The sequence below is a fragment of the Cygnus atratus genome, chromosome 3 (genome assembly GCF_013377495.2).
Source record: "Cygnus atratus isolate AKBS03 ecotype Queensland, Australia chromosome 3, CAtr_DNAZoo_HiC_assembly, whole genome shotgun sequence".
NCBI lineage: Eukaryota > Metazoa > Chordata > Aves > Anseriformes > Anatidae > Cygnus > Cygnus atratus.
Window position 1 is genome coordinate 83,938,246 of NC_066364.1, and position 11,729 is coordinate 83,949,974.

The 11,729-nt window shown below is 40.6% G+C and overlaps 1 protein-coding gene across 1 annotated transcript in view; it reads left to right on the forward strand.

Moving 5' to 3' along the window:
* The window catches only part of KIF26B (kinesin family member 26B), a 295,107-nt gene extending 284,142 nt beyond the window's left edge, over positions 1-10,965 (forward strand). Inside the window, exons 13-15 of the mRNA XM_035558389.2 lie at positions 1,386-1,588; positions 2,900-3,050; positions 4,879-10,965. Coding sequence (XP_035414282.1) covers positions 1,386-1,588; positions 2,900-3,050; positions 4,879-5,027 — 503 coding nt within the window. The 3' untranslated portion in view covers positions 5,028-10,965. The remainder of the gene's footprint in view (positions 1-1,385; positions 1,589-2,899; positions 3,051-4,878) is intronic.
* The last annotated feature ends 764 nt before the right edge of the window (positions 10,966-11,729 follow it).

Consider the following 11,729-nt stretch of genomic DNA (forward strand, 5'->3'; position numbering starts at 1 on the left):
CTAGCAAAGACTGCTGCACTCTGAAATCAATGGGACAAGATGTGGTAGTTTGCAAAGTCAGCAAAGAAAGCAGAAAAATAGACTCCCATGAATGAAACTGGCCAATACTATGTTATTTATAAATCCAAAAACCAAGTCATCAATGGATTTTTATTTTATTTTTTTAGCTTTCATTGAAGCGCAAAGTTGGCAGACATGTTGAAGCTATTTGCAAGCAAGTTTCAATGAATGTAGTGCTAGAGATTCCTGTAAATGATTTTTATCTTGTTTTTAAAATAAAATCTGTATGATCATTCTGCATCCCTTCCCTGCTGGCATCAGTTTTGTTCCTGCAGCCAAGACAGTCAGTTAATAGTTTCATTCAAACTTTCTGGCTCTGGCTTTTGTTTTTGGTTTCTCCCATCCCTCCTATTCCTGCTGTCTCCTAGGGGAGAACAGGCAGGAGTTGTTGGCCACAAAGCTCTTATTTTTTTCTGTAACCTAGCCATCGCTCTGATTGTACTAAACTGAGCAGGGAAATGTAACCAGTTGTTTTTCTTTTTTTTGCGTGTGTCTGTTCTTTCTCCCAACAAACCATATGCTCAAATTCCCTACTGCTGCCATCAGGCCAGTGACATACTTTTTCTCCCTTACTTTACCTGAGGCCCTGACTTGGCAACTCACATGGCAGGTGCTTTCCATACGGCATAGGCTTTATCAGCCATGGTAAATTTTCAGCTATTGCAGCACTCTGATCCACTGTGCTGGTATTATAAAGCAGAGCGGGTGTGCGTGAGCGCTGCTTCTGACGCAGGCACAGTGACGAACCCTGCTGCCAGTCCGTCGTTCTTGCTGCTGTCTCGCCTTTCACCAGTGCTGGAGTAAGAGTATAAGTGACAAACATTTTAGAAAAATGTTGTACTGAACAGAGACAAGACTAATGTAGCTCTGTGGCATCCACTGAGCTTGGACGTACTTAGTACAGACATTTTGTCCTCACTAGTGCTTTACTGCTGTAGCCGCTCTACAGGGCTGTTACAAAGGACTAGGTGGTGGCATACCGTCACTCAGCCCCAGCACAGTTGGGCACTAGGGCATCAAAGCGCTTTTTTGTGCTATGATTAAACAAAAAAACAAGACCACACCTCCCCTTGAGATGGTCCAAGGAGAGGCTGGCTAATAAATGCTTGTTCTTAGCCTGTAGGAGCCAGTGCCAGTGGAGCGAGAGGAAAGCAAAGCTAGCCCAGTTGCAGCCCGCTGCTCTGGTCCTTCACTGGCATACCTGCACACACCGAGACCTGAGCAAAGGGAAGCAGGCACGAGCTCTGGAAGCTTTAGGGTGCATATGACCTCTGCGGATCAAATCTAACCGTGCTAACGCAGCATGGCAATTTCTGCATTTGCAGGCTCGCAGAGACGGAGGCTTATTCCAGCTCTATCACTTGACACCACTTCCCCTGCAAGGAAGCCTGCCAACAGCCCCGGGGTCCGCTGGGTGGATGGGCCCCTGCGAAGTGGACAGAGAGGGCTGGGGGAGCCCTTTGAGATCAAAGTCTATGAAATAGATGATGTGGAGAGACTCCAGCGGCGACGAGGAGGGGACAGCAAGGTGAGTGCAATCCCTGTAATCTGTCTGCCTCCTCCTGGAGGGAGGAATTCAGATCATGCGGTCAGCAGTGTGTAATATCATATATGGTTAATTCAATTGGCAGCAAAAACCGTATCTCATTTAAGAGCAGTTGTAACTCAAGTTACACCTTCTTCAGTAGCAGCTAATAGACATTGGTCCCTTGTATTTTTGCCCCTTGGTAATAGTCTTGGTGGCTTCTGTGTTCCAGCATCTCGTCACATCTGTCTTTCCACGCAGCAGTGGTGCCTCAAGTACTTTGATGATATTGTTTCCAGAATAGCTTATTTCTTCCCACTAACAAAGTTTCTGTTACCAACCTCACCCATCAAAACTTAAAAGTAGGCCAGAGAATTGTAAAGGTCAGCTCTTGAGAGGTATGATTGGGAAGAGTATCTGAAGTTGGTGGTTTTACAATAACCACGTATGTAGCCTCTTTTATTATTTTAAGGCATTTTTCCCTCCTAGACTCCCATCGTTTGGTTAGGCTGTTCATGATGTTGTTGTCTGATATGGTTTTACATGAGGAAAAACATCACTTTTTGGGCTGGTGTTTCCACCCTCACACAGGTTTGGAGGAGGCTAGTTCTGGTACTGGGACCGCTCCCACCCCAGTAAGGATAGCACGACCCTCACCATGAGTTCACTTACTGTACATCTTGATGGGTGCCACCACGCAGAGGTCCAGTGAGGTCAGACAGGCTGCCTCTGGCCAGCACTGCAGCCTGTGCTGTTACTGTGCCCCTTATCTTTACAGAAAATACATCTTCATTATTTATGACTGAATTGCTAGAACTTTTCACAGCAACATATTTGTTTTGTTTAAGAATGTTTTAAATTTGATATTGCTACCAGTTTTCTCATTTAATGATGTGACTACTGCATTTCTCATGCACCAAGCACAGAGATATACTTAGGATTTTAATATACCAAGCATTGCTTCCTTCTCCCAAGAGCTTAGTTTTTTCTTAGCTAAACTTGTGGTGACAAAATCCAGAAACGTTTTGCTACAATTAATCTGATTTCAAGATGCCGTCTGTTATTAATTATTATGGTTTATTATTAACTATCATTGCAAAGTCTTCAAAGCTCACTGATGGAAAACATCAAAATCTAACAAAAGCAATAAAAATAAAAAAGATGATAGATGATCTCGTGTAGTAATTCGTATGCTTCCAGAGTAAATGGCTCATTGTTAGTATTATTGATTGGAAGATCATTTGGCTGAATGGATCTGGGTGTTTCTTCATCTCTTCACCTATTCCTTCCCTGCTCATTTTTCCTGGTTGGCAGGAAGTAATATGTTTCAATGCCAAGCTGAAAATCCTGGAGCATCGCCAGCAGAGAATCGCTGAGGTCAAGGCCAAATACGAGTGGTTAATGAGAGAACTGGAGGTGACCAAACAGTACCTGATGCTGGATCCTAATAAATGGCTCAGTGAATGTAAGGACATTGTTTTATTGCCTGAACTCATACGTGTCCTTTGGTTTATTTCACTGTGGGGAGGAAGGGGAGCAGAAAGGTTTGCTGAGAATGAGATGTGAGCTACTGTGTTTGTAAACTAGAATGAACTGCCATATGACCTAAAGGCAAGATTTAGATTGACTGTATTTCTAGAACTAGTCCCTATAATTCTTATTAAATGTCTGCAGTAGAACTGAACAATCCTTTTTGCCTGAGAGCTGAATGTTAAAATGGTACAGCATTGTAGTGGTGAATGTTGTCACTGGTAGATAAACGTTCACACTTTTCAGTCCACATCTACTGAAAATGAGATTATTTTTTTTGGCCTCATATCACTCAGATATATGAGCAATTTTATAAATATGCTCTTCTACCACAGAATAACACCGTGAAGCAAACTTGTCCCTTGGCACTAGTGGGCTTACATGAAGGATGAATTTGGCCCATTCTTCACTACAATATATGTGTAAAATTTAGTGAGCTTAAAGGTCATTTACATTCAAATGCAGAAGGACTTCCACACCTCGAAGGAAAAAGATAGAGTACTGCAATAAATGTACAGCAATTTTTAGTATTAGCAAGCAGATGAATTCATGTCAGATTTCTCTGAAAAAAAAAAAAGTTTCAAGTTTGTTAGGTTATTTGCATGTGGTGAAAGGGTGCTGCGTTCTCTTAAAGCATGCTGACTCTTCCCTTGACAACTGCCATAAGTTAATACTAGATTGGCACTTTTGCAAAACAACCATGATATATGTTTTGGGAACAGTATTACGGAAGAGAGGTAAAAGAAATAGATTTAAAGGGAGCAGAGAATTTGTTATACATCACCATCCACTTATTGTGTGATGCCTTTGCTTCTGATTCCAGTGTGATAAATGCAGCAAGCCTCAAGGACAGCACAGACAGGGCTTAGATGAGATGGGAGGTGCTGGCTAACACTGCAGAGTTCCCACTCAGCTTCCATGGGGGCACCTGCCAGCTGTCTCTGGCAGCATACAGGAGCCTATGGTGGAGTGATTGATGCGTACACCTTCCCTTACCACTCTCGAGCAGGCTAGTGGGAATCACACAGAACAGGGAGAGGCGTGAGGATCAAGGAGGTTGGAGGATGGTTTCTGACTCCAAGTTCTGAATTCAGCAAAGGACTTGTTCTCCCAGGGCAGAGCACTTACTTTACTCTCAGATTCGGAATCTCAGATTCAGGTCAGCAGAATGCGTGAGAGAGTCAATACGTTTTATATACATGTTCCAAATAGAGATGACTTTGCTTAAGCATTAGGTATTAAGTGTTTGCTTAAGTATGGTGCTGAAGCAAGCCCTGAATGGAAACAATCAAAATCAGTATGAACAGATTTAACTTGGCCAAATTTACACTTAATTAATGAATTTCCCTATCATGTTCACCATGTGAGTTCCTTGTGGGAGCAAAGGTTAACCTGAAGCCTACAGGTGTTTTGTGCCAGCTTGTTTCCTCACAGTCAGCCATGTGGTTGCTGGAGGAATAGTCCTGCTGGCTTTTCTGAGGGAAAGATGGAGTGTGGCAAAACTCACTGGCAGAAGATGGCAGAGCATATCGCTCAAGAAATCATTCAATGCAATCATAACAGTATTTTTCACTATCAGCAAGCTGACAAACCATTTTAATAGTCGTTAAATAGAAAAGGCAAGTTTTAATGGTAATGGGAAGCTAAAGATAATGCTGTATACAGTACCAAAGGGTTCGAAAGCTTGAATTAGATTTGTCTCTCCCAGTAACGAGTACTCGGTTTTGTCTGCTTTTTCTATCTGTGTATTTTCTTTCCTACAGTTGATTTGGAGCAGGTATTTGAGCTGGATTCTCTGGAATACCTGGAGGCCCTGGAATGTGTGACTGAACGTTTGGAAAATCGTGTCAACTTCTGCAAGGCCCATCTCATGATGATCACCTGTTTTGACATCACCTCTAGACGCAGATAAAGAGCGAACCTCAACAGAATTTCAATGGGCATCTCTGCCATCCTCCTTTTCCCTTCCGAATAGCATCCCAAAGACAACAGAATGAGGATGAAGGTTGGAGTCAAGTCTCAACTGTGTGTATGAGAGATTTGCTTTACTATACGGAAGAGTAGTTTAAAAAAAAAAACAGGACAAGCATGAAAAATGGAGTAAGGATGTTGATTCTGTTAGCCTAAAAGAGCACTTTGAGGAACCTTTAAGGACATGTCTGTAAATAAGAACTGCTGGCAGAAGAGACTTCTTTCCCTGCGTTAGCTGAGGGAGGAGGGAAGGTGGTTGTAGGACTTCCACTGAGAGGTTCATTAAAAGAAAACCTATCCAGAAAGACTGTTTAAGTGCCTTGCAAAACTTTATTATCCAAACATTTATGTTCATACTTTCTTGTGTACAGATGGTGCTAGTCAAGAAAAGAAAAAGGAAAAAAAAAAACAAACACACTTTCGAAATGTATTTACAGCTTGTTTTTCTCTTGGTGTTTTCTCCTATTTCAGACTTGCTGTTTCTAAGTAACTTGTGTTTGTAGAGATATTTCCTAATCAGTACGACATATGAATAAATGTTAACTGTCTTTTATTGTTACCAGAGTAAGGCCACTCAAAGAGAAATTCAGCTTTCCCAGATGACACGCAAATACTTCTAGCAGTAAACAAGGTTTGCTTATGTGTTCTTTTATACTACGTTCCACCTTAGAGAATACAGTAATTTTCCCAACCTATAGATTCTGCAACATGTGAGAGAGAAGAGGTGACGTTACGTTTTCCATTTGTTTCAACCCCCATAACTTGTTTTCTTTTTCATGTATTTTAGCTTTGTACTAGCTAGAGCTATGGGTGAGGAGGCCTAGCTCTCGTAGCTCCTAACCCTCTTTTCTGGGACTAATAACTCACTGGAAAATTACTGTTCAGGGTGATTGTTCCTGTGCTTATCAGTCCAAAATATCAGTCCAATTTATTCTGTCCTCTTTTCTTGAGACTATTGCTGATAACATTTAGCTTTGCCTCTTTTTGATATACACAAACGCAAAACATGTTTTGGCAGCTTTGGGTCCCTGGCCTGGTCTGTCCATAGTCACAGACATACCTGAGAAGTGCAGGCCCTGTTCAGCTCAGCTGGTTCAGAAATAAAGAGGAGTCATTAGTGAGCGAATATAACACTTCAGGCATGTTATAGAAGTGCTATCTCCGCCCCATTCCAACCCCCTTTCCACGGGCAAGGACATCTCCCACTAGACCATGTTGGTTGTTGCATTTTCCCAATCAACACCTCCCTTATTGGAGCCATGACAAAATTATATTGACATCAAAAGGATGAGGGTCTGGGCCTCAGTGCATATCCGAATGTTCTACTTGTTTGCATCTTTATCTATGAATGGTATGTGGGAACGAACATCCTTTATGTTACTCGAAGAACTGTGTGAAATTTGCATTTTAATTATGAATGACCATAAAGAATTATTTTGTTGTATGGGTTTCTTCTTCTTAATATTAAAATAAGCCCATTCACAAAAATTCCTCTAGCATACACTTGCATGATCTTCCTGTTGCTTATGAGAAAATAAGAGCAGCATTTAACATATACTCAGTATGCATCAGTTCATGAATATATTGTTCTTAAATGCAGCTCCTCCTTTGCCTGCATCAGCACATTAATGCCATTTTACAATATGCCAAGCACTAACTCCCAGAGGAAAAACTCTGCAAAAATACTGATAGATTTATTTAAGGGTTACCTGAAAAAAAAACATGTATGTTTGCCCTTTTTATCAGGATGGACCAAAATTTATTCGTGAAGCCAAATGGATTACACCAAGGATGCATTTGACACATTGAAAATTATGTAGTGAATGAACAAAATCACAGTCCTTACAAATATTTTATTTATGAGGACTTAATTATAATGATCATTAACACTCACAGAATGGCTCAGGTTAGAAGGGACCGTAAAGATCATATAGTTCCAACCCCCGCCACATAACTCCTATCACGTATGAGTATTCATATACTAAAATCAATAGTAATCTTTTTTATCTTTTTTTTTTTTTTTTTACTTTCTGTCAGTGCATTTCAGAATTTGCCACTGTATTTCTGGGAGTCGTGGCGGCTTAATGCATAAAAGGGAATGTAAATTTGCAGAGATTTGACATCTGTGGAACATTGTCTCTGTTAAAATAGCTTTTTACTTTAAAGTTTATATTATTATACTTCAAATATCTTCAAAACAGATAATTAAAAGCATCGTGAACTTATTAAAATTGCTTTTAGTCTATAGTAGCCAGCATTTTACAGAAGACTCATACACTTCTGCAAGTCATCCAGGAAATCCCATGATTTTAGCAATGTAATAACCAGTGTAATGGTGCTTTTATCCTGTATTTTTTAAAAGGCATCGTTACCCAAAAGACATACCAGCGATGTGAATGGAATCCTTAATTGTTTGCATATTCAGAAATCAATCTCATTTTCCTGGAACAGCTTCAGTAGGAAACAGCAATGGTAACGCAATTAGGACTGAAGGTTAAACCTTTGTTTGCATGTGCAACAGAGGATCACGGTTCTTTATTGTCAGGTTCTGCAGTGAGCGCAGAGTACCAGCCATTAGTTTCCATTAGAGGCAAGAGTTTCAGGCAAGGGCAGATGGGGTGGTTTGGGCCTAATTCTGAAAACTTTTCATCTTGACATGCTTGAATATTATTTCTACGAGGGACAGAACTTGCTCTATGACCCCAGATTCAGGTGCAACCTTGGACTTGGGGGTTTGGCGGTGATCCGAATTCAGCCATCCCGCTGGTCCCTGTGAGCGCTGGCAGCGGGCAGAAAGCCTGGGTCATGCACCAGCCAGCTCGGGCGCTCTGGGTCCCTTCGTTTCATAGAGTGTGTGAGAGAGCCCTAATTCATGGAGCATTTGTCACAGCTGCATGTGGCTTCGCTCCCACTATTCATGCCTTGTACCTGCTTCAGAATGATTTCTTGTCAATTCATTCAGATCTGAGTAATCAGAAGTACTATCTTGCAGAAGGCAGGCAAGCAAACCGATACCCAAGCTGTCCTTTCTTAGCTCTATCCTGACTCTGTTCTCATCTCGTGTGTTGGTATAACTGTGTGTAACTCTGTGTGGTGAGGCACAACAGCATCAAGAGTTACGAGTTATAGCAGACTAAACCCAGTAGTGAAGAAAAGGAAGAGTCACCTGCCACTATGGTGAGCTGTGCAGTTGAAGAACGGGCTCCTCACCTATTTGATACCCTGATGCATCCCTGATTTTGCCTAAAAGCCATGCACAGGGTTATCACTGACCATCCACAGGCTTCAATCCATAGTCTTAGAAGACTCCCAGTGTCACACCACACAACTTCTGAAACTTGCAGCTACATAAAAAATACTTACTAGTAAAGAGCAACGTCATGCTTCTCTGACACAAAGCAAGCTAAAAGTGAAAACTGCAGATAATGTATAGGTTTTTTTTTTCTTCCTCTGAACATGGGAATTATAGAGGCAGAAAGCCTGGAGTAATGCTGGGATTAATACACATCAGAATAGACGTGGTCCTTTAAAAATATTTTCTTTTTCATTTATCTCAATAGTATGGTTTGTCTTAAAATAGCCACTATTATCCGCACCGTGGAATTCAAATTTTATGACAGCTGAAGGAAGTGTACTTTTTGACAAACATTGCCTTTTACAAATGTTTGTGATTTTGTTTGTTTTTTTTTTTGAGCCAACAATCATCAAAACTGAAGGGTAGTATATACATACAGACAAATGCATACGTAAACGCATACATACGTAGCCTGAGGGTGATACCCCCCACATACATTATTTTGGAGAGGTTGCGTAGCTGTTCACAAATGGCAAAAGCCCCACTCCCTCCCTCGTCCGTGCAGTGCCTATAAAACCTTTCTCCTGTCACTCACCAAGATGAAGCTGACTTATGCCACACTACAGGAAAAAGACTTGGAAGACTTCTAAAGGATTCCTTTAAAGGTCCTTTATTCCCCCTGTTCTGTATCCTGTAGGCCAAGTTGCTGCAGTTCCCATGTCGAGGCTGTTACTGAAATGTTCAAGCCTGTAAAAATAATCCAAATGAACTACTCCGTATTTCAGGGTGTCATGAATTGGAGGCAAGATATCTCACGATCATTGCTGCTAAATACAACAATTTGAGCTTATGCATGGTGTGTACACCCTAGTCACGTCAATTGAAAGCCTGGACTATTAACTCCATGTGAGATAAAGCTTCCTGTCAAGTCCTCATAGATTTATAAATTGTAACCAGAAGTTTTTGTGTTGCAGATGACTATCCAAAGCAATTATTCCCATAAATGAGAGGTTTATTGAACCTCTGATCGCTGTTCATATGGGTGGGATGGTCACACAGCATTAGGGATGCAGAGATCAGAGCAGTTGTATCAGTGCGTGCTGATGGGAGTAAATGATGGCCACACAGAGAGGTGCTATTTCTCAAATCCACAGAGGGGTGACGTCTTGCTTAATCCTGCCGTCATCATGGTCCTTGTTTTGTTACCCCATAGGCTTCTGTGTTGCTGACACCCAGCAGTTTTTGGAGACACGAGGCTGGATGTTGCTAGCTATTGCAAGACTTGAAATAGGTTTCCAAATAGCTATGGCAAACAAAACTGTGAATGATTTGTCAATCCAAAGTTAATTATCTCTATCTCTTGCATTTATTGTGTGCTCATCACAGGTTATCTGAGCTTCCATACCTGCTCTTGGAAATAATAAACCATTTTATTATTGGCTTTATCTTTTCTTCTTTCTCCTTCTCAAGCAAACTTTTTTTTAAAAAAAAAAGGGAAAAAAAAATCAGTTTCCCTTGAAAATGTAGCACCCTTATCTCGACCCCTTTGAAGTCAATACGGATTTTGCCACCAGCTTCACTGGCAGCAGACTGAGGCTCACTTATGCAACATTTTGAACACAAAGGGCGTGATTATTTGTCAAAGAATGGAGGTGCTGGCAGTGAAAAAGTAACATTCATCTGTAATATTTCAAACTATCTTCAAAACTCTCTCAGACACGAAAAAAATCTACAACCCAAACCTTCTTACTTTGAGTGGTCCTACTTAAATATTGAGCAAACTTTATAATAATGGTTAAAAATGGTGCTTGAGGCAGTTTCAGCTGTATTACATATTCTCTATATACTATAGATATGGATTGTATTCACCCTCTCTATTGTATATGTATGTGTGTGAATATTTACATCTAGCACACATACATATATGTTTTATGTATGCATAGATACTAACTTTTCTGTTTGACTTCTTTCTTTCCCATAGCTGAAACTGCTGGTTACTAACATCCACATCATATTCTATGTATGAAGGATATAATTTATTTGTAAACTCAGGATGTTCTTGTTTTATAGAGTTGCTTGTATTTTATAATTTATTTACACATCATGGGTGGAAATGCTTATCTAAGTGCTATGCATTGAAGTGTATGTTTGCTAAATCCATTTCACTCTGTCCGTGGCTATGTTCTTTCTCGTTATAACAATGGTATATGATAGGGCTAAGGAGGAGACAAAATGATGGATACATATCTTTTGCTGGTCCCACCAATGGGTGATTCCAGAAGAGGATGTATCAGTAGTAGATATATATATATATTTTATCAACTAAATTTTATGGGGAAAAAAAAAAGAAGTAGAAAGAACAGCATGAGGACAAGTTCAAAATGTGGAAAGTCACAGCCATTTCCAAGTTGGTCAACAAATGCATTGAGCCTTTTGCCATTAAAATTGTAAAGTTTATTGTTTGCTGGCTTAAAAAATATCCCTTTTGTGGTATCTGAGGTGTGAAACATTGTCAAAAATATGATGTCTGGAAAAAAAAATCAAACTATAGTGGCATTAAATGTTTACTTTTATCTTACCGATATATCTGCCTCCACCTCCTGACTATTTCACTTTGGATGAGAAAGTTTGTGAAATGGCAGAGAAGAAGGTGCTTGTGACCAAACACAAGATGAGATGTGCTGTTCATGAGAGTGAGAAAGATCAAACCTGAAACTAAAATACCCAAAGGGGTTCTACCAAGCAAGTATTGCTGAGAAGCAAATTCACCAGAAAACAATAAGGAATTGCAGGGTTTGATAGCAACGGCAGAAACACTGCAACCAAGCACAGTGCCATTAACCTCTCCCCTGCTGCTGTCCAGAAACAGAAAGCAAGCACAGTCACCAGGCCCAAACTGGTTGTGTTTGTACATAAGCTGGTTATGGATACATGCCTTTTCATATTAGCAGTGGTTGCTCAGTTGGCATCTGTAAGCAAGGGAACAAAATTGAGACCAAACAAATGATAAAAATGTGTTTATCTATCGTCTCTCACTACTGCATCAGATTTCCCTTGCCCACTGTGCAGGTATTTTATGCAACATGAAAGTAATAAAAAGAGTTTATGGCCTTTCCTCCAGACACGTTATATGTAGCTCAGGTTCAGCTGCCCCTGAGCTTCTGCTAAGGTGTCTGCAATTTCTGCTTGGCTTTTGCTCACATTTATGGTGTTCCCTATTGATAATCAAGAGTGCCTCGCTTGCAGGGCAAGACGCGAATTATCCCTCTGGGCAAATCTCAAATGCCCATTAACCACTGGGTAAGTCCCAGTAAGAACACTGTGCTCTTTCCATTGGAAGAAAACAAA